Source organism: Dermacentor andersoni, chromosome 6, assembly GCF_023375885.2.
Source record: "Dermacentor andersoni chromosome 6, qqDerAnde1_hic_scaffold, whole genome shotgun sequence".
Classification (NCBI taxonomy): domain Eukaryota; kingdom Metazoa; phylum Arthropoda; class Arachnida; order Ixodida; family Ixodidae; genus Dermacentor; species Dermacentor andersoni.
The window spans coordinates 71,254,067-71,279,332 of record NC_092819.1 but is presented as its reverse complement, the minus strand read 5'-3'; the positions used below and the strand labels follow the sequence as shown (position 1 = coordinate 71,279,332).

Here is a 25,266-nt window from a genome sequence, read left to right as displayed (position 1 = left end):
AACTCGGCTCTAACCCAACTTCGGTTTACAGCAACCTTGTGCCAAGTACAATAGCGGAGCTCATGTCCCAGGAACTAATCACGCCGACTGAATATCGCTTCATGAATCCCAATAAAAAAGAATCCGACCGCTTTTACCTACTTCCTAAAATACATAAGGTTCGCATAGAATATATATTGACAGCAGAAATTCCAGGCGGGATTGCTGTGCCTAACAGTGTGTCTAACAACACACCTACCGAGTCACTACCTAAATTCCTAAATCACCACCTGTCAAACATCCCCACCACGCTCCCATCTTTTGTTCAAGACACGCCACACTTCCTTCAAATTATGCACTCGACCAACGCAAACGAATTCTTCTCCGATGGCGCTATTCTAATAACTTTAGATGTTTCTGCTCTTTACACTAACATACTCATGAACAAAGGAAACGAAAGCGCGTCGAAGTCTCTCGCATTCAATCCTCAAGCGCACGCTCCTAACGTTTACGTGTAACTTGTTCAGTTAGCTCTCACGCTCAACTATTTTGAATTTTATTTGATTCACCACCTAGAAACTTTCGGCACAAGCATGGGAACACCATTCGCTCCCACGTATGCCAAGATCTTCATGGGAGAGCTTGAAGAAAACCTGATAAAATCATACCCTTTAAAACCCCACACCTACCTGACTTACATTGACGACATGTTCATAATATGGGAACACGGCACAAACCCGCTAGGCGGCCTAATTAACTATTTCAAACACTTCCAGACGAATACGAAATTTACTGATCCCCACTCTCCTGGTCAAATCAACTTTCTGGACACGACGGTTTACATGGAAAATGGAAAACTCAGAACAAAAGTTTATCGAAAGTATACGGATAGCTAGCCTTATTTAGACTACAACTGTCATCAACCGTGACACTGCAAGCAAGGAATTTTTGTCGCACAAGCGAAACGTATAAGAATAATCTGTAGCGAATACAACGGTTGTATCCACCACCCCAGTGACCTTAACGCTAGCGCAACGAAACTATCAACAAGTTCCTCTCGACAGAGCTTATGACGTGGCGTCAAGATTAGAGAGGCGGCCGGTATTAGCTTAGAAACAACTTACACCAGCATCTGAGACCGCCAGCCTTTATAAGAAAATATTGTAATGCCCTCGCAAACCTAAACGGCACCCTATGAAAGTGCCACCCAATAGTAGGAAGTAGCGAGCCTCTGAGAAAAGTGTTTCCAGAGGTACCAAGGGTTACCTATCACCGCCACAGAAACTTTAAACACATGTTAGTGCATGCGGATGTCAGCCAACACCATTTTTAGTAGTAAAAGCATGCTCTCGGTCCAATTGCAAAACCTGCAAGCACCATAAAAAAGACGTTAAAATTAAAAGCCCCAAGAATAGCTTTATGCACGAAGTGAAAACTAACTTTACTTGCACTAATTCCGGTGAGATTTATATGCGTGAGTGTTCCTTCTGTAATATATCGGTGAAACGGGACAATGAATGAACGTCAGGTTAAACAAGGATCACACGGACACGGCTAAATATCTTCACAAAGCCGTTGGCGAGTATCTGAACCACCCAGGTCATAACTTTGATGAACTTAAACTCCACATAATACAGTCAAATTTCCATTCTGCGCGAGACAGAAAATATCGAGAATCATACCTCATCTGTAGGTTCAAAGCATAACAACCAATAGGTATAAACGTTTCAAAGGGAGCTTTAGAGTCAAGTCGCTGTTCTAAACTTCGAACTATAGGCAACACCACTTAGTTATTTTTAATTCTGTTGCTTATGTTCCTTTTTTTATGTTGTTGTTAATTGGTTTGTCAATCGCATTCCAACCTCCCTTCTCTTTTATGCAGCATTCCTTTCTTTCTTTTCTTTATATATTTACCCCTTTTTTCCTCACGAGCAGCATTTTCTCACGTTACTTTTGTACTCTCTTCCAGAGAGACAATAGTTCAGTGACCTGCAGCGGAGCCCGTATTCCCCCCCCCCCCCCCTCTCCAGTCGTCCAGGCCGCTTCCACAAAAAGAGGAACTTACAATGACTCGTCAACCGGCTGACACACGTCGCCGCCTCACAATCCTCCACCGACGCTCAGAAGCACATTATCTTTTTTTTTTCAATTCTACACCCTCGACGCTAACACAACTTCTGGAGCTACTTCGCGCCACCCACTTTACCCTCTCTCTCCTTCTAAAGAACCGGGCATATGTCGCCTTGAAGATGACAAGTCCACTTGTCGAAACACTGGCTCCAGCTCTCACCTTGTGCTTGTGTTGCTCATTGTCTTCAATTTCCATCTAACGCATTCCCCGCGCTTTTCCTCGATACATAATCGTAGACACACGCGCTACACCGCCATACAATGAACGAATAAAGAGAAGCGTAACCGAAAGACGTGCTCTTCTTCGTGTTTGTTGAACATGATGATGTCGTCTATATAAAACTTCGGAACAGTTCCTTATCATTTGCGACATTCTCTGATGAAATACAGAAGGCGGCAATGGCAGTATTAAGGACACCCATTTGTATTTATAGAGTCTGGAGGCAGTCGTAACAAAAATCCAGTCGCGGCCTTCAGGATGCAGTGTCGATATGACATCAGGCTTGGAGAAGTGTGCGGCTCCGGTGAGACTGTGCAATATATTGCCACTAGTATGCAACGTAACTGCATATTTGATAATAGATTTCATGATTCAGGAAGATCAATAATGCGCGACACCCATAACGAGGCCCTCAACCCTGTCGAAGACCGACAATTATTCTAGGTCACGAAGCTATTCAGATACTTGTTGCTTCTGCCCAAAAGAAAGTTGGCTGAACTTTGATGCTGCGAGTTAAATGATAGACCACGCCTGGCATTATATAAATAAACGAAGGAAACACTGGAACAGGGTAAGTTTCGCGCGAACCCTTGTGGCGAATTTGATGACAGAGACCATGCCATGTTTGACGGCTGCAAAACATGACTGCCTCGTATTGGTTGCATGTCAGCAGCTTCTGGCTCTGCACATGCAGTGGCGCTATAACGTAAAACTACTCCAAAGTTTTCTATTCCAATTCTGCAATCAGCCCTCCGCGATTGGTCAAAAACTTTTTTGGACCACCCCCACTTCACCTGTCTGTCGCGCGACGTCACGAAAACCGCGATAGCTCCCCATCTGATACGACGTGTACACGCTGGTTATGCATGATTTTACCGAACAAAAGAAAAATTTTTATTTCTGATTCGATACTTTTGCCACTAGCCCTGGCCTATTGGTCAAAAGTTTTCGGGCTCCACCTACTTCATCTGCTTGTCACGCGGCGAGTAGTGACGAGTACGAGTACGAGTAGTACGAGTAGTGACGAGTACGAGTACGAGTAGTGACGAGTACGAGTCAAAGATGCGTTAATATACCGAACAAAACTGAATTTTCTTCTGAATAGCCGCAGGCTGCCCCGTCCCGAAAGGAACAAAAGATGGTTACCGCCGATCGCTCAGGCACTGGCTGTTAGTTCTGCATGTTAGTTCTGTTAGGCACTGGTAGTTCTGCATTCCTCGGCACCAAAAACTATGAAAGTAATGTCTTAGAGTAATAGACTATGAAGGTATAATTTGGACGTTTTGGAAGTGCCTGTATAAGTTCTGATAGCAAGATGATTATTGGAAGCTGTATGGTGGGAGGTACTGATGTCGGAGTCAAAGGCTCGATTCAAAAACCACAGAGTAACTCATGGCAGACTTTACATGTACGCACCTCATGCAAAAGATAGAATCTTCTTCTTCACTACGATGTGCCAATGTTGCATAGTGTTAGGAATGCCATGAAGCTGATCTGTACACAGACGCAAAAGAATTTATAAAACTGAAATACGAGAACAATCGCCGAGCACCAATTTGGTAAATAATTGAGCGTTGTACACATGAGAACATAATGGCAAACAGTACTGCACCAGGTTTATATTGCATGTTCCACTCTAATCACAAATACTCAAATAGCCTACCTGACTCCACGCCAATCATAATTGTAGCCCCAGCTACAGTACACTGCAAACTTTTTAAAGTCGCTACTGTGCAAGTTAAATAAGATGAACGGCCTGTTCTGCTTCTAAAATACCGATGCTAGAGATATATAGGCACGAAAAAGGCGGAAACGAATAAATGCGGTAATTTGAGTGGCCTGCAGAAAGAAGATTTCAAAACGCTAGCACGATATTTCTTAAATATATGAAAGTATACAAAAAGACAAATTGACGTCTTCCCGCATTTAGCACGCAGCTAGAGAGGAAGCAACACGGGTTTCTTAAAAACAAAGCTTCGTAGTTCAAGAAAAATTCGTCCTGGTTCGTGATTTTTACTTCCATGAACTTTCGTCCACCTTGTCGAATTTTGGAGAACAGATATGCTGCGTCGAAGTACACGTTATTGCATGAAGTTTTCTCTGATGTGGGTGTAACAAAAAACATCATTATGAGTTAATCTGCAGAGATCAAGTAGCCAAGTGTGCAACGAACGAAATCAATTTTTGAATATCGTCGATTGTCTTCTGATATTCAGTGGGTGAACTTTGCTAACTTGCAAAATACCACATCTCTTTCGAAAGTGTAAAAGTGAGTGCGTATGATGCACACATATTGGCCGAACTTGTTTCCCGCTTCTAGTGATCTTCGAAAATACAGCGCATCAGGTTGCAACCTCCCATATATCTACGTTTTTGTGGTTCTGGAATTGCTACTGAAGCTGCAACACAACAGCTGGTATACTTCACGAATCTATATACGATTGTGGTTATTTAGAATACTCTGACCATTTATTATTTTATGCAAGGCGGCCACGTTAATACTTTTGTCACCAGCTCTAGGTAAGCTAATCGTTTACCCATTGTAATCAAACGTTTTTCGTTCTGGTTTTAGCTTCGTCCCACTGAAAAACGTCCCCTTCCTGTTCCCCTTGCGAACGAAAAAAAGAAAGATCCGTAGCTGTTCATAACGGTTTTTGTTTACATGCAAATATTTTCCAAGTGGAGTCACGACAAAAACAGTAATAATTGTCATCAATAAGTGAATTATGAATTCGGAGATCAGTGCCCTGAGCTAAGACACTGATCATGATCTCAGAATTCATAATACACAGTCAAGGCACGGAGCATGATCTCAGAAACAGCATAACATCGAATGCGAGACCATTGTTCCGATAAAAGGAACCTAAAGGAAAGATAAAACTTCGGTAGGAAGAGTTGTACCCGTTGAAAACGAAACTATACGCTCTTCAACGCGCAATCATTGGGTTTTGATTCCATGGCGATGTGTTAGGGCCCCGAGCGCAGGCTCGTATTATTGGGGCGCACGACTGGCTATCGGTCGCACTAACCCTACTTCAGATATGGGCTAATGCGGAGCTCTGAGATAGGCGCTGATTCTGACGTTGGCTGACGTCGGTTGTTTCGGATAGCCAACTTTCCAGCTGATTAGAAAACCGACAAAAATATTTCGGTTTCACTCCCAAACAAAATAATAAATACGGTTTCGTTTACGTTTTCGTTGCGGTCGGAAATATAGTTTTATTTTTTGTTTTATTGCGATATCTGCCGTCGGCTTTGCTGTTGCCGTGATGTTCCGTATAAATTCCAAGGGCAATAAAATCGTCACCACACTCCGTATGATGTATGCGCGACTGAAAGCGTGCGAGGGTGAGCCGGCGATCACGGCTCAATCTAGCGCACGCAAGCGAGGGAAGCGGGGAGGAAGAGCGCCGTCTTCCATCGCGAGCAAAGCTCCGCGGGGACGGTATGGAGGGAGGGCGCGTTCTACTCCTGGCGGCCAGGATGGCAGCCCACGGCTGCCTGGGGCGCTGTTTATTGAAAGCCCACTGCGACAAGGACAGAATCCGCCGGACGCTGTGTTTTCGAGGCTTAGTTCGAGTTGATTCCTCCCCCCCCCCCCCCCGACAAACACCCCGAAAGTCAATTCGCTCTTTGCTGATCCATTAAGCTGTCCATTAAGTTGCTGTCGCAGACGATACTTCGCTTTTGGAGCGAAACTGCAACATTTTTTTTTTTGTTTTTTGTTTTTGCTCAGTGCCGACTCACGGTCATAGAGGCAGCGCTGTGTTTTGCTTGCATTTCGCACCGCACACTCAGGCATTTCCACAGCCTGTGTAACGCGATATTTTCGTGTTTATTCTCAAACATAAGGAAAAATATAAAGCAAGACTAAGCTAACCAGTTCCCGTGAAGCAAATATGTCTGGTACTTCGCGTCCAGTTGCCGTTTACCCACAGAAGGCTGCACGCACTACAACGTACATGCGTTATGTCTTCAGCGATCTTCAGCGGCCACCTCATAGTTTAGGTGGACGCGGGTGCTCAATACGGTGTTGAGTTCATGAGCGCTGGCACCTGATCGCTCCACTGAAAAGAAGCGCATCGGCAGAACTTCTGCCACCTACTCGGAGGAAGGCACCTCGTCTGGTTGGAGTACCAGTCCAGCCGCTGCACAAAGTCCACCTTCTGGTACGTGCCGTTGCGCACCAGGCCATAAGCCTCGAAGTGTGCCTCTGGTGTTGTAGTCACGAGGGCCCGCAGGAGCACCTTACCGATGACTTGGCCGCCCAAAGCGGATGCGTCTGTCACCTTCGCCAGCTTCCATCTTGTGTGCGGGCAAGGGCGGAAGCGAAGTTTGATCAAATAAAAATTAAGCCACTCAGAATTACACGGTGAGCATCATCATCTTTATCAGTCTACCTAATTTTTTTCGAAGCACGAAAGTACACAGTGCAGCCTAAACGCGTAACAATGCGAAAACGTTTTGTGACCCCATTGACGCATAACACTGCTTGCAGGATGCATCGCTTCTATCCTTACAAAAAATTGGGATTTTCTACACTGACCCTTTGCCAGTTTTTGATATTGAACGCAACTACATACCCTTTTCTTTTACTATAGCTCCTCTTTTGCGACTGTTATGTGTCACAGGGATTATGGTAGAACAAACTTAAGATTTGCATAGATATTAATTTGGAGTAAACCCAGTTGAAATCTCAGATATCTGTCTTCCTTATTCGTACTTAAAAAATATATAAACCACTGTTATTTTTTGTGCAATAAATTAAGAAAAGTAGCGCAGATTAACCGCTACTAAAGTGTGCCTGAGGCCAAACATAAGTAAATACATCATTGAGCAAAAAAAAAAAATGACGCAGTAGTCAATCTATCAAATACCATACCACATATACAAAAAATAACTCCACCAAATAGCAATCAAAACAATGAACATTTATATATATACGGCATTAAAATGTTCTAACCTCTGAAAACAGTGTTGCAATATTCAAAATTTCTAGCTACAGGTTGCGAAAAATGAAACATTCCAGAAATTTTTTATGACTAACTGAAACAAAACAGAAATGGCAATATAATGTACCTTCCAAAATAATGCCTAAATTTTTTTATATCAAGGTTTAAACATATTACATTCATTCGTATTGCATGTATTTAGGTTTGGTGGCAGCAGAAATTGTAAAGTTTGATTACAATCATTTGCTCTGGTTGGAGGAGCTTCACTGAACTCTTCTGTGCATGTTGTACGAACAACTTTTCCTTTATTCATATCACAGCAAAAAATTTGAGAAACTCAGTCACAGCTGGGGGTGAATATTTAATGAAACAGAGTAGCCAATATTCAAATGTAGTGGTAATGCGAATAATGTTATACTAAGAAAATATATCCAGTGTGTGCTGTATTGCTCATGCCGGCAATATACCTCAAGAATTTATTTTCCAGTACCAGCAGTCTGCTAAAGTTGGTCCCCTTGATTTCCTGCCTCAGGCCAAATGATAGTAATTACCATGCGAATGAAAAACAGTATAATAGATTGTTAGGTTTAGCAGCACGGGGAAATCTAACCGACACCTAGCAAAAAGAAACTAATTCACTGAATATTTTTTTTTTCTGTATGAGCTACATGACTACTCCATCTCAATAAGAAATAACAAAACGACTCTACGTAATTTAAAACTTTCTGTTATAGCAATTTGGTTAGTTATAAGCGCAAGGTGATTTCTAGGTGCATAATCACAAGTATGTATCGAAAGGAAATAGCTATGGTTTCATGACGTTTATGTTAGCTCCATTTGCCATTAACCACTCACTCTAATTTAAGAGTACCGTTGTCCCTGTCTATATAAGCCTGTCGGGGGTGTAGCCGCTCGAAAATATGCTTGCATTGTCGGCTTAGACAAGAAGTGGTGGTTCGGTAGAAGTAAAAATTAAATCATTAATATACAGACATGAAAAGCAAAAGCGCTGAGAAAGCTACCTCGGTGGACGCAGCATTTAGTTGATCAAAAAGACAATACGTTACGCTCAATAACCACTGCTTGTATATAGTGACTTAAGTACGAGCGAAAAACATGAAAACAATAAAATTTAAACAACACTAGACGACAGGACCAGCAAGAGGAGGAGACAAATATAGCGCCGTGTTTGTCTCCTCCTCTTTCTGGTCCTGTCGTCTAGAGCTGGTTGAACTTTATTGTTACCATTGAACACAAGCTCGCCTAATCTGCTGCCCTTCTGCGAAGAACATCAACAGAAGAGCCACGTATACCACACTTTTCCAAGTTTTAAATTACAATTTCGTGACTCCAAAGACTGAATGGTATAGCATGGTATGATATCGCATGGTATGGTATGGCATGGTGTGGTATGGTATGGTATGGTATGGTATGGTATGGTATGGTATGGTATGGTATGGTATGGTATGGTATGGCATGGTATGAAAAACCTAATTGAGGTCCTTCAGGTCGCGCTAGTTTCCTAGCCCGAAGCGGGCCGATCCCTCGCCATGACCGAAACGCCTAGCCTCTCGGCCGTATCGTGGGCCCAATGGACTACACATGCCTTGATAAAATTTATAAATATATAGCAAGTGTTATGTTCCTATATCGGTATTATATAAAATAGTTTCGTTTTGTTCTAGCAACCTAGACCCGGTTGATTTTTTTTAGGAAATCCGAAGTGGGAATAGTTTATGAAAGAGCGTATATCGAAAACGCTTGCTGCTCTCTGCGGTAAAATCTTTTCAAAATCTTTTCAAAATAGGTGAAGACGCCAAATTGGAGTAAAATTAGATGTAAACATATCTAAAGACATCCCTCCTTTACCCCACTTTACGCAAGAATTCTAGAGCAGTTCAGCTTGCTAATCCCTGTCCATGTTGGTGCCAGCTTACACGTACGCATTAGGCTAGGCTCGATTTGGGACCCTCAAAATTTACTCTCCCAGGGAGATATTTTTTGTGTGTGAGGTATTCGACGAAAGTAGCAATGCGATTCCAACTTCAAACCAATATAGAGGTGAGCAGTATAGGAACACGCAAGGTCCTTCTAAAACAAAAGTACACCATTAATAGTAATTACCATTTATGTTCTGTGTTGCCTACCATACTTGAATAATTAAAGTGCCCATATTTGGGATATATGAGCAGGCCAAGCGCTAAGTACGGAAAAAGGCAGGAGGCTCGCCTTCTGCAGCCAAACCAATCACCTTGAATTACTATCTTAACCAAGCAATTTACACTATATGCACACTTTAGTATTTATCAGTCTAGTAGTGCAGCACTGGCGGGCAGTGGAGCAAAAATAACAGAAAATAGTAAAAGCAATAAAGAACTAAACTAAACAACGATGTTTGAAGTTCCAGGTCCCCGATAACTGTTTTCGGTATTTACCTGTTGTACATCATTGGGATTAAGTGAGCACTCATCCTATAGCATTTCGGAGTATTGACCCGAGCATAAAGCGCAGAACTCCTCACAGTGCACAATATGCAATATGTTACTCATGAAAACTCACTTGATGCACAAGCCAGGAAAGTTGGCCTCGTTCCGTGTGTTCAGGAGTTCTACGACGAAGCCGGCGAACGACTCCACCAGCGCTGACCGCTCGTCGAGGTCGACGTGAGTTCCCTGGCACTCGCAAAACTGTGCACTCACAAAGGCGTCCCCGCAGCTCCTTTCGGGAAGTACGCGACCGAACAAGCTGATGCCCCTCTGCGTGGAAAGGGAAGGCTCGAAGGCACCGCCAGGGTATCGAGACAGCGCCAGGAGGGTGGCGTGCAGATCGTACGCGGTCACGAGGCGCCGCTGGTTCACCTGGTGCCAAAGGAAGATTGCCATGAGCCCTCTATATTTATTACTGCGTTAGCATTGCTTGGGCACTTCATGCACTTTTGAAGGGCTATGTATGCATACAGGGTGTCCCCGCTAACTTTAGCCAGAGTTTAAATAATTATGCCGACACAATCTAACACGCCGATGCATGTTGCTGACTATTGTATGGAGTAGCTCACACTATTTTTATTGCGATAGCAATTACATAGACACTCCAAGCGCATTTCTACCGTCAGCGTCGGCGCCGCTGTCGCCGTCGCCTTCAGGCTCCGTATATAAAGCCCAAGGGCGATAACACCGTCGCCGCTCGCCTTACTCTGTACGTGCGTGTGAAAGCGTGCGAGGGAAGCCGGCGATCGCGACGAAAAGCACGAAAGCGGTGAGGAAGCACGCCGTCTTCCGTCGTGCGCAAGGCACCTGGCGGGGGGGGGGGGGGGGGGGGGGGGGAGGAAGGAGGGGGCGGTGTTGTACTCCGGCTGCAACTGGATATGTGGCGGCTGCGCGCAGTCAAGCGGCCGCGTCTTGAGAGCGATCTGCGTTGGGGGCAGAGTCTGTGTGTTCGTGCTGTACGTGCTGTGCGTTCTCGGCACTCACTTTGTGCTGAAGCGATAGATAGCACGAAGATCGCTGACTGCTGTCACCGTGTTTCCTCACGCAAGCGTGAGGAAACACGTCAGTGCACGTCAGTGAGTGTGATGTGTCTATGTTTGCTATGCGCGCTAACACCATGTTTTGTAATTTAGTCAGCAAGCGAATCTCTACAATTTGATAAGGCCGATAAAAGTAATATCCTTAGCTCGTATGGCTGGCTGCGAATTTTCTATCGCAATCGATGCTTCGCCTTTCCGACGAAAGTGGGAGTTTTTGTATTCATCTAAATTGCACAATTAGGCAAGAATAATTGACCAACTTTTGGAGCAAGGATGTTAGGCAATGAAGTATAGTTAGAAAGTTGTAGAGCAGTTTGCAAAACGTCTGAATAAACAGTTTCTGACTTTCTATCTATCAATATTCGGTTTTTTTTTTTCGCTCACTGCAAATGCCGCGGAAGGCAAAAAAAAAAAATACGACCTGATATGCCTGCTTGCTACGCCGTGGTTGCAGTGCTCCCAAACGTTCCGCGTACAGACGAACACAGCATTTAGCTGGGTGCGCTGCCGCCTCCACGCACGTGTGCGGAAACGCAGCATACATCCTCATTCTTCTAGGCCGTTCACCAAGTGCATGTGCCTTATTGAACTAAATCATGTTTAAACGTAATATTTTGTCAGAACATTTTTTTTTGTCAGGACAAGTCGAACTTGCACACACGCTGCAGACGTGACAGCATCGTATTGTTATTCTAATATACGTGAAAAAAATCAATCTGTTACTCGGAAACTGAACGACAAAGTCCTTTTCCAGCTGTAGTTTGAAGACTATCTGGGTGGCCGCTTGGTACCGGTACCGTTAGCCCAGCATGTATCCTCATCCCCGCAGACTCTCCGCCTAGTGCAAGTGCGTTATTAAAATATTTGGGTTTCTCAAAGCAAAATGCATCAGGAAATTCGTAGAAAGTACGAATTGCATACAACCTACAGACATGATACCATGGGACTGTCATTTGAATATTCGAGAAAACATAGTTCTTTTACGCGGAGACTCACACGCAAACTCCTTTTCTAGCTGCCGTCTTTTGGGCGAGCACGTCACGAAAAATCTCGATCAACTAGGGGCTAACAGCTTCGCTGTTAAACCTTAGCGGCTAGTTGCCGTCTTCTTAGACAGACGCACATTTTTCACATGCGCCAGCATGATTTGAATATTTTGTTGCTTCAAAGGGCACCCAAACTTCTCCAGGCCAATCATTGCGCATTGTAATAAGTGTCTGCTATAGTGTTCTTACGCCAGCAAAACGTGTTTATCAAGAGAACGTAGCACCGAGTAGCCCATACATATGAAACAATCGGGGTATCTAAAGTGGCAAAGTAGATTACCACGTGATGTCTATTAGAAAACAAAGCAGCAGCAACAAGAAAAGAATCGCTTCATGCTTATGTGAAATGGGCGGACACATGTTCAGCTGTTTTCCAAGTAGCTAAACATGCCACGCTAAGAAATTTGAACAAATTCGCGTTTGCTTATTTCACGCGCCTGCTTAGCGACATTGAAAAGACAGCAAAAAAAGAGGCGACGGCATGGCGCAGAAAAACACACATGTTCTTTTAAGTTGGGAATTATATTAAACCAATATTCCGAACAAGGTCTCTTGCTGATACTTAGACAGCTTCATGATAGTCCTCATAGAGACAATTCTCTATGTAATTTCTTCTAGCTACTTCCGGAGAAGCAGAATGTTTGTTTGCAGGCAGGCGTTTGTTGCAGGCATTTTTTTTTCATGAGACATTTTGCCGAGAAGATCGTGAACTTTTGATTACTAGAGTTCATAAAACTTACGTAAAAAGTGTACAATCATTGGTACATGAATGTGAATGAAGAAAGAGCAGAATACATGCACATCTCCGAGAAAAGATATAGGTGGATGTTTCCCTATAGTCTTCGTAATCATCCTTTCGTTGAAGTAAATAAACAAACATTTGCGTTTGACAATAAATAACAACCTAAGATGGAATTCTCAGATATCTAATGTATATGCTGCCTCATTTCACAAGCTCTGTATTCTGCGATATAAACTAAAGCAAGGGCCCCCTGAAACTAAACTTCATGCGTAACCATCTCTCATTAGGCCGAAAATGGTATACGCATGCATCGTCTGGGACGTACACAATAAACAAGCTGTTAATGCACGAAAAATGATTCAGTAGAAAGCAGTTGGGTTTTTTTCTCAGCACCCTATCACTGACGCATCGACAAGTATCATGAACAATCATGGTTTGCAGACATTACAACTTCGACGGAAAATTCCAAGGCTTAATATGTTTCGCTCCTCAAAAAAAAAAAAAAAGAAAGATCGCTCCATCCTGCCCTATACGCGAGTCCATTAACTGCGAGACTAACCAGCCACCACCACTGTGAATTTTTAACTCCATATGAAACAGTAACTACCGCTTTCAAATTGACCCTTCTTCCCCCGTGCAATCGAATAACGGAATGCACTACCATCATTATTGTTAAACAGCACTCACTCAATCCAACTGATAATTGTTACTAAGTTAATTTCTCAACAAAGATGTGAGCGTCTTGTTTGTTTTCTTCTCAGTGTTTGTGTCATTATATTTTTTGTAATTTTACAACTCCTGCTTGGGCCCGCTTGGAGCCTGCAGTATTTTGCAAATAAGTAAAATAAACTTTGAAACGGAGACTCAGGCAGCTTGTTGGCGTATTATGTACCATGTTGAAAAGCATATATACTAAGGAAACACAGCCACTGACATGGTGTAGTTTGAGCAGCAGTCCTTGCATGTTAGCTCCAATTTGTGAACTAGAATAAATTTGGTGGTATCTACAAAGGCTCTTTACAATAGAAATTCCACCCACTGCTGTTACGCGTACGGATCATGTTGCTCTCTGTTTTAGCCTTTCGTCAATAAACGTTTGGCAAAGAATCTGCGCTTGCTTATGTGGACGGCGCCAAATAAGACATGAATTTCCACAGCTCCCATTTCATTGTGGTAGGCAAAATGGCAGTTCGCGCTAGCCACCTGTGAGTCTTGGCGCGGGTTATATTGCAATGTCAAAGGGGCCAGGTGAGACCTTTAAAGCATATGCCACTTGCGAGCGCTGCAGCCGAATTTAGTTACTTAAAAAATTTCTCTCCTAATACCATGGATTAAACAGATTACTTTTCTCTCGAGCTCCATTTAGGCCGTATTGCCGTGCAGCAGATGAAAGTGTGAAACCTGTATGGACTTCCATTCCGTCTACGACTTGGCGCTCCGAGCAACTTTTAGAAGTGCTTCAGGTACGAAGACCCAAATGACTTTTTCGCTTCGAATGTACTTATAGAAAGCGAACAAACACCTCGATGTCTTAATTGGAGCTGTTCTTTATCATTCTATTTGTCTATATATGCCCACGGGCTGCCGTGAATAAATCTTTATCACACCTTGCTTATTTTGCAGACGCGCTTTGAATTATAATGCGACAAAAAGGATTTAAAATATTCAACCTCACTAAATCAGTTTATTCGTAAGGGTCGTAAACTGTTATGAAATACCTCCAAAAATGTGTGTTTACCGTAGTAATTCTTATTTCGGGGCACAATTTTGGCCCTTACGATTGCGCGCCCAGCGAGTGAAGTGAGCGGCATGCACTCTGTAGAGTATGCACAGTGACCCAAGTTGCCATCAAACAGGTTCAGTGAATAGCGACACATTCCGAGTGTACCATACCCCTTTACCTAAGTTGGTCCGATGGTTGGTTTAGAAGCGGGTTCTCTCACCACAGTAGCCCAACGCTATGCCCAATAAACCAGGGTCTACACGTGCACCCCCGTCGGCGGAAAAAAAAAACGTTCAGTGACTCAGACAGATTGCCGGAAATACACAAGCCAGCAAGTGCATGCAATGTTCTAGGAATGCTAATGCAGAGAACATAAAAACACCACAGGAAGCTCGTAAAGCTTCCTCAGAATGCTAACCGCATTAAATACGAGCCACCGACCTCGAGGTTTGCTGCCACTGTGGGATGCCTCCGCAGAAACCTTTGCGGCAACACCATAAACGCGAACGGGGTCTTGTCCTCGTGCCGGCCAATCTGGGAAGCCCGGGCCGAGCCGAAGCGGGCTCCATGGTCACTGAGGAGAAGAAGCGCTGTGTCGTCGAAGGCACCACGCTTCTGCATGTCTCGCAGCAGTGCGTGCACTGGTTTGTCCAGTACCAGCAAGGCGTGATCATTGCTATGAGGCACATCCGAGAGCCACACGTACGCGAAGAGCGGATGTTCGTCCAGGGCATTGAGCTGGAGTACATCACCGAGGTAGTCGAGAAAAACCTGCGAAAGGTCACTTCGCAACGTGAAAATATGTTTACTTTAAAGTTACAAGTCCACTATTTGCCTGGTTATCTAGACCCCGTCGCCTTTTCCCCTATCTATGAAAATTATTGCACCCGTCTGTCGGCTGTCCTTGCCATCTGACGACGTGCCGGTATTCAAGTGAATTCTAGAACGAGCTCAACTGGGCTTCACATGAATAATTTATGTTTAGACGCCTTGTAGCTACCGGCAGTCTTAGTCGTGACGCAGACAAAAGGTGCATAGTTCAAGATGTTAAGCTTTCTTGCTCACCTAAATATATGTGGAGCTTCTTGAGGTGTGGTTCCTATTTTACCGGCTTCCCAAGCCTTCTCTTGTGGTGACCAGCTTCTCAGCCGGACTTGTAAGATCATATAGCGTGGGGATTTTCTTTATCGCTAATCAAGCACGAGCACCTCCTTAATATCCCCACATAGTCAGAGAAGCTTCGCCAGATATAAATATAGGTACGGGTGGATAGAGTAGAGTCTGTGAAGGGTGAATTTTTAGACTTTTTTATGCATTGCATCGCATGGCATTGTTGGTCAGCTTTAACAATATCTTCTATACCTATGGTAACTTGGAGGACATAGGGAACGCAATTCAGGGATGTTGCCGACGGCATGACATATTCGGAGTGAATATGCGGGCTACCACTGCTCGTCCAATTTGTGCGCCTTAAACTTTTCTGCGTACACTATCGAGCTATGAACACTTTACAAGTACTCTTGTTCTGTTTCCTAGTTCATTTGCCACTCAGTCACTACTTAAGCTTTGATGTTCTTTATTGCAACGGAGACACCACACCGACCTAAACTCCGTACACTTTATTTACCGCACTCGTCACCATCTTTCATCTTCTATAACTTTGGCTTCATTATCCTCTGCCCGCACAGTACCCCACTCCAAAGACTAACTTTCCAAATCAGCAAAGAGCATGAGCGAAGGCTTGATGAAACTGTCGCCCAGTTCACTCGTGATCTTTAGCCTGCTCTTGCTTTCGTGCCGTTTGCTCGGCTCGACGGCTTGCTTCGATAACGATGTCTTCCTTGCGTGCTTGTCTCTTGAGAACCTTTTCGTACAGAATGAGTCAGTTCTAAGAAATGCTATCCTCTGATCTCCATGTGTGGTTGCGCTGCAGCCTGTGCTTTCCAGCAACTTCCCTCATGTTATCGTCGACAGGCTGTCTAGAGCCGCAAACCTTAGACACATTCTCGTGCTCTCGTCAGTGATCTGGCGGAAACCCTCCTTACGGTGCCGAGCTCTTCTACGGAAGGTAAACATTGTACAGGATTTCTTCTTCCTCCTGCTTGTTTCATCAACTGCGGCCCAAAATCAGAAGAGTAAGTATGATGATGACGCCATGTCTGGTCTCTGCTCATCAGGCCTCTCATTCTTTTGACTACTCTCAAGTCTTTACCTGCATGTGTGCGCTGCATGTTAGATTTAGATTTGAGAGAGTGCCAGCCTGGCAGAAACATTAACTGCCGGCAGCCACTGAGGCTGATATCGTCGATGTCATGAAAGCTGAAGGTTTGTCCCACGACGCTTGTTCCTGGGGAAAAGTTAGCGCACATGTGAGATTCCGTCGCGGTACACAGTACTTAGGACCGGGCCGTCGTACTTCCTTTGCCCTTCGCACTGGCCTTTCATCCACGCCAGGCAATCTCTTAGTGGAAAGTCCGCTGTTGCTTTGTCTTTTCCGCTCTTTTCATTCTTCTTTTTGTCCTTGCCTTGTTTTTCGGCGGCGTTTACGTCTGCTCCAATGCTGCTTACTGAAGTAAATGCCACAGCCGTTATCTTAAGCCAACATCACCGGCTACAAGACGCCTTGCACGTCATGCGCATTGCGCCGCTACCTTGGTCCTTGGTCGCTTTTGTATCCCAAACTTTTCTTCTTTTGCCATGAATGGTCATGTGGAATATAGAAATGATTGCCTTCATAGCTCTGCTCTCTGACTTAGGTCAACTGCAGTGAAGTGCCTTCCTTGCCGTAAATTTGCAAAGCACCTCTTCGAATCTACTTTGTTGCGGTCAGTCAAATGCTTCCATTATCTCCTCCAGGGCCTTCAGCATTTTATTCGTCCGTTCATTCATCATGTCCAATTCCATCGCTTACCACCAAATGCATCGTATCCCCCACGGCGGCTTGAACACTGCAGATTTTAGTTACCGCCCTCCTGGCAGACTGGCGCATGGCAGCGCGGTGGCGGAGCATTTTTGAGCATTGTGACTGCATGCAACTTTTTTCAGGTGATTGGCTAGAATGAATTCTCGCTTCTACCTTACCGTAAATCTCGCGTAGTGTGCACTGGCGACAAAAAAGAACGTTTCAACCGATACTACTGCGAAACAGCCATGTCTAGTTCGATTGCAAGGGCAACGTGAATGGTACAGTAGGTAGTGAAATCTACGCTAGTACTATTGACTTTTTTGTTATGTACGACGACACATGCACGAAGAGCCTACGGACTTATCGCTCAAATTTCAATTTCAGAATCGCCAACCACTGCCGTTCCTAGCATCTGTACTAGAACTAGTGCTGATAAGACTCTTTTTTGTGCTAACTGAATATCTAAACCCAACAATGCCTAAAATATAATACAATGTATCATAACCCCCGATAAGTTTTTTATGATACTTACTTCTACGAGTAAGATTCCGCTTGATTACACAGCAAGTGAATTATGCATGAAAATATCATGCATTTGCTCGCTCCGTTTTTGCGACCACTGCGGCAGCCGTGCGAGAGCACAGCCACAAAAAATGTACGCAATACTGGTTTTTCTAATACTTTCCAGAGCCCTGCCATATTACCTATAACCTAATTTATACACGTCATGAGCAAAGTGTCCTCTGTGCCATAACGTTGGTTACAGCAGGTACGTTATTCCGAGCACATCATCTGTAAAAAAACATTCTTATAAGCGGTTCGCGAACTTTCGCAGTTGGCGTGCGTTATCTTTTTTTGCGTGTGGTAGGTGTGACGCACATCGTCGACAACAACGCAAGTACGTGCCTGCATTTGTTTAGGTTCCCCTCTCTTTAGTGGGCATTGCTCGGTCGCTAAACTGCTTTTACTGACTTTCAAAGGCGGCGTTTCGCCATCTTGACTGTCATTAGTCTGAACGCCACTGCTCACTTACTTGAGTCTTAAGACGCGAGCCGGCGCAGTAGTCGTCGAGTCCTCTTTGAACTCCCATGGCATAAACGACGGGAAGAGGGTAGTAGTCGGTAGGCGGATTCCGGAATCCCCGGTGTTCGGGGTACACGAACAATCCGTAGACTGGCATTTCTTCCAGAAAGAGCGTAGTGTACCCGCGCTCCTTGTAGACGCTCCACAGATGTGGCAGCTCGTCAAAAGGGTGGTTGCGAAAAAGCCTCTCCACGTCGTCGCCCGCCAGCCCCGTGAGCAGAGGAATCTGGTTACCGAAAGAACTCTCGCCCACCTACGACCAGCAGAAGGCTTGTGAATACAAAAGTTTACGCCGCCGCCGCACGTATTACAAGTCTCAACATAAGGCACAGACAGTTGGTGAACACGCTAGAAGAAAGAAATATTTGGATCACATGCACTTTGAAAATCAATGTGACACGAAGCCATTTGTAGGTTGCTGTCTATTCACCATTGCTTTGACTTTTGCAAAGTGTTAATAGATCTACAAACATGTTTGTGCCTATGTCTGATGCGAACGTTTGTATGTCGTCAGAAACGTCGTCGATTACGCCAGCGCAGAAAATTTACGCCAGCAGCGAAGTAGAATACACTTGACTAAGGCAATATTAGCTGTTTTTGTTTGTTTGAGCTCCGCGTCACCATCTGGATGCACCATGCAGGCCGCTCAAATTTACGCCTCTTCCCCAACGCCCCAACCCCTGCGCTTACCCGAATACCGGACAAGCTAAACCTCTCTAATGACCCTTTCTAACGCCAACTTTGGTCACTCGACATGTGCCACTGTGACACTCCTCTATGAACCTCTTTGATGCCAACTTGCGTCACTGGTTATGTCTCAAAGAGCGTGCGCCGCCTTTCGTATTATTGCGAAAGCATTATATGGCGCATGAATCGGAAATTCCGGTGGCGCGGCCGGAAATCGTACGAAAAGTCACGTGGTCACAGAAACATGCTTGTGCCACTGCTCGCGCGTTCGTCGTCCTCTTCTTTCAGAGCTGGCTCCGATGCCGCTCATCATGCCAGCTGCCCCACACTACCCCTCCCTCTGCGAAAGCGCCAACGGCACTGGCCCGCTGCCAGTCAGCCTACTGCCAGTCGGTGTGGTGGTTGCGGTTAGTCCTGTCATGCGCTACGATGGGCGAACCTTCAACGAAGGTGGTACAAAAAGTCACGTCGTGACAGAGACAGACCGCGCTAGTGGCCGGTCTATATATAGCGCCACGAGTTGCGCCGCTGCCAATCGGCACGTTGATTTCGGTAAGTTCTGTCATGCGCACCGATGGACGAACCTTGGACTTATACCTCCCAGTCAGTTGTTCCGCCCGGTTCGCTTGTTCGCCCACACAAGTAAGCGAAAGATCTCGAGCCACGTGATCCGGGAAATGATACGAGGCAACGGGAAAACAGTACTATTACACCCGCCGTGGTTGCTCAGTGGCTATGGTGTCGGGCTGCTGAGCACGAGGTCGCGGGATCGAATCCCGGCCACGGCGGCCGCATTTCGATGGGGGCGAAATGCGAAAACACCCGTGTACTTAGATTTAGGTGCACGTTAAAGAACCCCAGGTGGTCGAAATTTCCGGAGTCCTCCACTACGGCGTGCCTCATAATCAGAAAGTGGTTTTGGCACGTAAAACCCCATAATTTAATTTAATTTTAAGTACTATTACGTTTCGTAAACTCCGTCGTCATCGGGTCTCAATGATTTTGCATACATCCACGTAGCGATACCTAAGTGCCTTTGACTGTTTGTTATTCATTACATAAAAATATGACCAAGTTCACACCAATCATAACAATACGCTCGCAAGAGCTTTAACATTGCCATCATCTCTAAAGAATTGAGAAGCTATTAATATTATTTTACGTCTTTCTCCATTTTCTTTCGGTCAACTTGGGTCACTGGGTATTCCATGGTCTAATCAGTACAGCATCGGGGTGCTGTTCTCAGAAAACCCTGCTCGAAACCAACCATTTAAACAGCACGGGTTACTGAGTAGACAAAACTAGCTATGTATCGCTCCTCAATTAACCTCTTTGACGCCAGCTTCCGTCATTGTGTAAGTGCTTTAGGGGCTTGCGAATATTCGAAACTTTCGAATAACGAATCGAATACTGCCCTATTTAGTTCGGTATTCGAATGCAGTTGTCTTTATTGGTAAAGGCGAATATTTTTCTAATACCTTACGAATATTTTAAAATGTCAACTGCAACCGAATAAATGTAAAATTGGAGCGAGAGCACGGTCAATTTTTACCCCCGGGGGCATAGTACAAATATAAGACCTGAGAACTTGCGGAAAGGAGCAGGCTGCGTCGCTCAGGTAGCTACACTATACAGGCTGTCCAGCAATCATTCCCACTCTCATATGAGCTCCGTCCATGCTAAAAAACTATTTGTGGGCTTGTAATGCTCCGTTTGTGCTTTAATTAAACAACGCTTAACGTACTATTTAATGACAGAAACTTGCTAACATTAAGAATACTATAATGCTAACATCATTTTATAATAATTGATATAATGGCTCTTCATTATTGAAAAACCGCTCCAAAAGTATTCAATATTCGATTTTCTTTTGGTACTACTCGATTCGTGTTCGATTCGATCATAAAAATCACTATTCGGACACCCCTAAAATGCTGCTCTTCACCCAACCTATTTGACGCCAACTGGAGACACTGCGCAAGCGAAACACTTCAGCGAACCTCTTATTCCAACTTTGGCCACTGAGTATCTGCGACTAGGTATGTGCCACTGACTGTGTGAAGCTCTTCAAGAGCAAGAAGCATCTTTAAAATTTCTCCTCTCCAGGGCAGGATTGAACCCGCCTCATATATATTCAAACAACCTTGCCTGATTATATTCAGACTCGAGACACGAGTCATTTCATGGCCACGCCGGTTGATGGCACAGCATGTCCGAAGGAATGCGCAAGAGAAGAGCCTGAGTGCATGTACGCTTCATACACGACACATTTCGGTGGTGATATGGTTCGTCGTTACGTTGCTTCAGTGCTAATCGCTTTAACGTCGGCATAGTTCGTGGGATGGCGTCTGCGGGAATTATGGTTCAATGTTTTCTTGTTTGCACAATAACACAATGAAAACGCTCACATGCAGCCATTCATGGGTTCTGCTTGCAGGTTAGTGCTTCTTGAATGGATTCAACGTGGTGGCTTAAATAGTTTCTATGGCCATGCCCAGCTAAGCACGAGGGCACGAGTTCAGTTGCCGGCCATCGCGGCCGCAGCTCGATAGATGCGAAATGCGAAAACACTAGTCTACTGTGCGCCGGCTGCCCGTTATAGAACGCCATCTGGTAAAAATGTATCATTAGTTGCCTACCAGAGCATGTTTCCTCCTAGGATCGTGGTTTTAGCCCGTAAATCCCCAAAAATATAGGTACTTCTTGAATGTGACAAAATTATGACGAACGTCCACCCACATAGATGGTTCTCGCTGACTTTGGCAAGATTCTCGTACGCAAAGAGAACTCTGAATAGAGATTTGTTGGTTATACGGTTGTATACGACTTTCATAAAGCCACCTTGGTGTTCGACATACCTTGCAGGCTCGAGAAATGGCCAAACAACACAAGACGTTTCGATGGGTTTCTTCTAGTAAATACTGAAATTCCAGTGCTCCTTATTGGCACATGAACTTGGGTATTTATTTTTAAATAGTTTTTTTTATAGTTCTTTGAATAAAGTCTCAGTCAAAATAGGGTCTCAGCAGCCTGTGAACGCATGATCAAATGTCGCAGGCTTCTTGCATAAATAAAGTTTACCATTCATGATAAAAAATATACCTTTTTTCCCTAATAGCACTACCTTTACCAATATTCGCCCTAATACACTTGGAGCTTCTGAAACAGCATTCTGTTGATTAGCCAGCATAGCTCCAAAGGGATGATAAGAGCAATTTCCTTCAGTAAATCAAAGCGAATAATTAGCTGCAGCACTATTATTTTTGCAGGACGTGGCTGATGTGAACCAAACGATAGTCTTCCATCTTGATAGCACTGTCTCTTCTCGTTTTCTCAACCAATTCGCCTGGATGTCTTCTGTAGACTTTGAGCGTGACCACCTTTAACTAAACGTTCAGAAGCGCTCGCTGCCACAAAAATCACTTTCTGCTGAAAAAGTCGGCAGAACCAGAGGGTGTACTATATGATTTGTAATAGCTCAGCGAAGTTCTATATTGAAGTAGACTCGCTTGTCCCATTTGTACTTCTTCAAAAGGCTTTCGGCTAGCGTCATTTTTTTGCGAGCGAAGTCTATGTCATATTGAGCTAATAAGACGATGAAGTCCAAGAGAAAGCATTTAGCTTGTTTTAAAGTTTCCCATTTATGGAAACGCGTCGTTTATCCCGACAGCCATCTGTGACGAGACAACTGTTTAGCTTAGAGCGAAAAAATGCAAGTCATACGGAGTGCTCCTGAGCTCTACGGGCCACTCTATGACTCGCAAATAAACCTGGGACAAGTGATACCATTGCATTTATCAGTACGCGCACGTAAGTCCTTGCTACAGTAATCTTGGAAGAAAACAGCTCTGGTGCACAAAAATGAATATGAACAAGACAAGAATAGTGACATAAAGTGATCAAGAGTGTTCATACAAGCAATGAGTTTGCAGAATATTGTTCAAGTAAGAAATTAAAGTTTCCACAATGAGTCTTGAATTCATCGGGTGAAGGCAATTCGCGCGTTGAGGATTTGGCTACAGACTGACACCTCTCTTTGACCACAATTAATCACTTGAATAGCAAAGAGGGACAGCAAGTGAGAGAGGCATAAAGGAGAGATGCCTCGACAGCAAGTAGGGACAGTCATTATGTTCTCTCTCTCTCTCTCTCTTTACAGCTGCTTTATCAAGCCTTCGCGGAGATTTTCATTTACGTCATACCTTGTTGTAGCCGAGAAACTCGAACGCAAACAGCTCTTCCGTCAGGAGTCGCCGCGTTCGTTTCATGTGGCGATCGAAGTTCATTCGCGACGTTGAGTCAATTCCCAGAACGAGTACATTAATAGGGCGTTCTCCTCGGATTACGCGCTTCTTCGTCGTTGGGTTCTTCCGCTGCGGAAGTAGAAAGTAGTCGGTGAAGAGCGTCCGTCTACCCACCGCGCACGTCACCGCGACGAACTCTTCAGACAAGCTCGTTCCGAAAACAAGCGGTCTCGTAGGCCCCAACGAGAAGCCCCAGTCATGACTGACACCAGAGCTCTCGTTTCTCATCACCTCTCGAAAGGTACAGATAGAGTTCGTCGCTTTGGTGACACCATAGTAACTGGCCAGGCGAGTCAGATTCATGTAGAGGACGCTGCCTCGGCGATAGATGACAGTGGCTCGCCGACCTGGACAGCGCCATTGGAGGCTGGTGTCGGTCTCGTTCGCACGCCGAATGGTTCGGTGGAAGGACGGGTACAGCGGCATTGCGCAGCCAGGCGTGTCGAACAGGCGGCCGATAGGTTGCACCCAGTTCAGATAAGCCAAGATGAATCTTACCTCGAAGAACAGAAGGACGCACACGAAAGCTGGATAGGCTATAAAGAGGATTTTCAAGCTCCTTGTTGGCAGGTTTTGTAAGTAGTGCATCCCAGTCCAGTGCAATGCTGCGTGTTTGTGCCGCGGAAGTCTTGTTCTTGTTGTTCAGTGATGGCTCATACCCGCTACTATTTCCTTCATTTGCGTAATCGTACAGGTTTACTGTCCCAATACTGTTGGCGCAGAATCTCTATCCAAAATTGGGCAAGTTTATAATAGGATTATAAAAGGCTATGACGATTTTTTCTAATGGGATTTCTTAATGTCTTTTTTACTTTTGCGATTTTATTTGACATTATTTCTATGTTTCTCCCGTGAAGACAAGTTGCGCATAGCGCCCTATTAGTGTGCATACCTTATCGAAACTCTAATGCTAGTTCTTGGCTTGTTTATAAGCTGCGCGAATATTTTCTGAATGCTCGTTTTCCCAATCCCATGCGGTTCACGTGCTTCATAGTGCCTTTCGCCGGTGTTATTCGTGAATTAAACGAGGCACTGATGCGATGTGTAGACGAAGCATGAAGGGTGGGGTGGGTGGATTAACTATTGGCTTCCATTAAATTTTCTATTTAAGTGTTCAATGAGCTGGATATACAACCATATATCTGAGCCGAAAAGAGGAAAAGACGTTATTTTCGCTCGAATCAATACTGAACCGGAACGTTGCAATTTTTTTCACTCAATAATGAAATCAAAAAGAAGAAACCATAATTTTTGGTTTAGGCTCGCCATCGGGAGATTCTCATCCAATGCATATTGCCTTTTGTACTTGCGGGTCGGCCATGCTGCCTCATGGCTTTCAACATATCGGGTCGAGCTCATTCATAACAAACCAGGCTGCGCGTCGAACGCAGCAATCCTAGCTTCTGCTTTACTCTATTTTGGCAAAGAAGTATTATTGCAAAGAAGATTTGGTTTTTTTTTATATAGGGGTTTGGCATGCGGTGAGTGCGTCCTACGATACTACACACGAGAACAAAACGCTGCATCCGTGGAGGTCTGTTTACGGTGACTGCTGTGAATCGTGCCCATGAGACACTCACGTGTTGCATCTCGCGTCTTCCGATTAGCCAGGCAGTCGCGCTACACGTCGCTCCATTTGCAACGTGCCGCCCGAGTCTGCTTGTCCGCGCGACCCGAACTATCGCGAAAGAAAAACACGTATAAAGCGGCGCTCAAATTTCGCATTAGGTAGTATCATAATCTTCGGTGAATTTTTAATATTTTTTCTCTATGCTATACTTCGCGTTGCGTTCTCGTGTTTATTGAGTAGCCTTATTTGCCTGAATTGTGATTCCTTTTGTTGTTCTCTTTAACACCCCCCCCCCCCCTGCAATGCCCTACGGCGCATTGATATCCAAATAAATAAAATGAATAAATACACTCATGGACAGCAAAATTGACAACGAGGCAATCTTGCTCAGTGAAGGTG

The 25,266-nt window shown here is 44.6% G+C and overlaps 1 protein-coding gene across 1 annotated transcript; it reads right to left on the bottom strand.

Moving 5' to 3' along the window:
* Positions 1 to 1,276: 1,276 nt before the first annotated feature.
* On the bottom strand, positions 1,277 to 23,723 carry LOC129382517 (uncharacterized). The gene is made up of 7 exons (XM_072288939.1): positions 23,196 to 23,723; positions 18,257 to 18,559; positions 16,085 to 16,182; positions 14,760 to 15,102; positions 9,841 to 10,139; positions 6,449 to 6,634; positions 1,277 to 1,346 (listed from the first exon to the last, which is right to left on the bottom strand). The coding sequence occupies exons 1-7, from the start codon at positions 23,721 to 23,723 to the stop codon at positions 1,277 to 1,279; spliced, it is 1,827 nt and encodes a 608-aa protein (XP_072145040.1).
* Between the last annotated feature and the right edge of the window lie 1,543 nt (positions 23,724 to 25,266).

What these genes read in the sequence shown, in the direction of transcription:
- LOC129382517 (XM_072288939.1), bottom strand. Translation starts at nt 23,723, where the DNA reads ATGCCGCTGTACCCGTCCTTCCACCGAACCATTCGGCGTGCGAACGAG. An exon ending in GAGCAGGCTAAAGATCACGA is followed by an intron (nt 15,103 to 16,084) that starts GTGAACTGGGCG and finishes CACGTTGCGAAG; the next exon opens with TGACCTTTCGCAGGTTTTTC. An exon ending in TTTCCTGGCTTGTGCATCAA is followed by an intron (nt 6,635 to 9,840) that starts GTGAGTTTTCAT and finishes CCCGCACACAAG; the next exon opens with ATGGAAGCTGGCGAAGGTGA.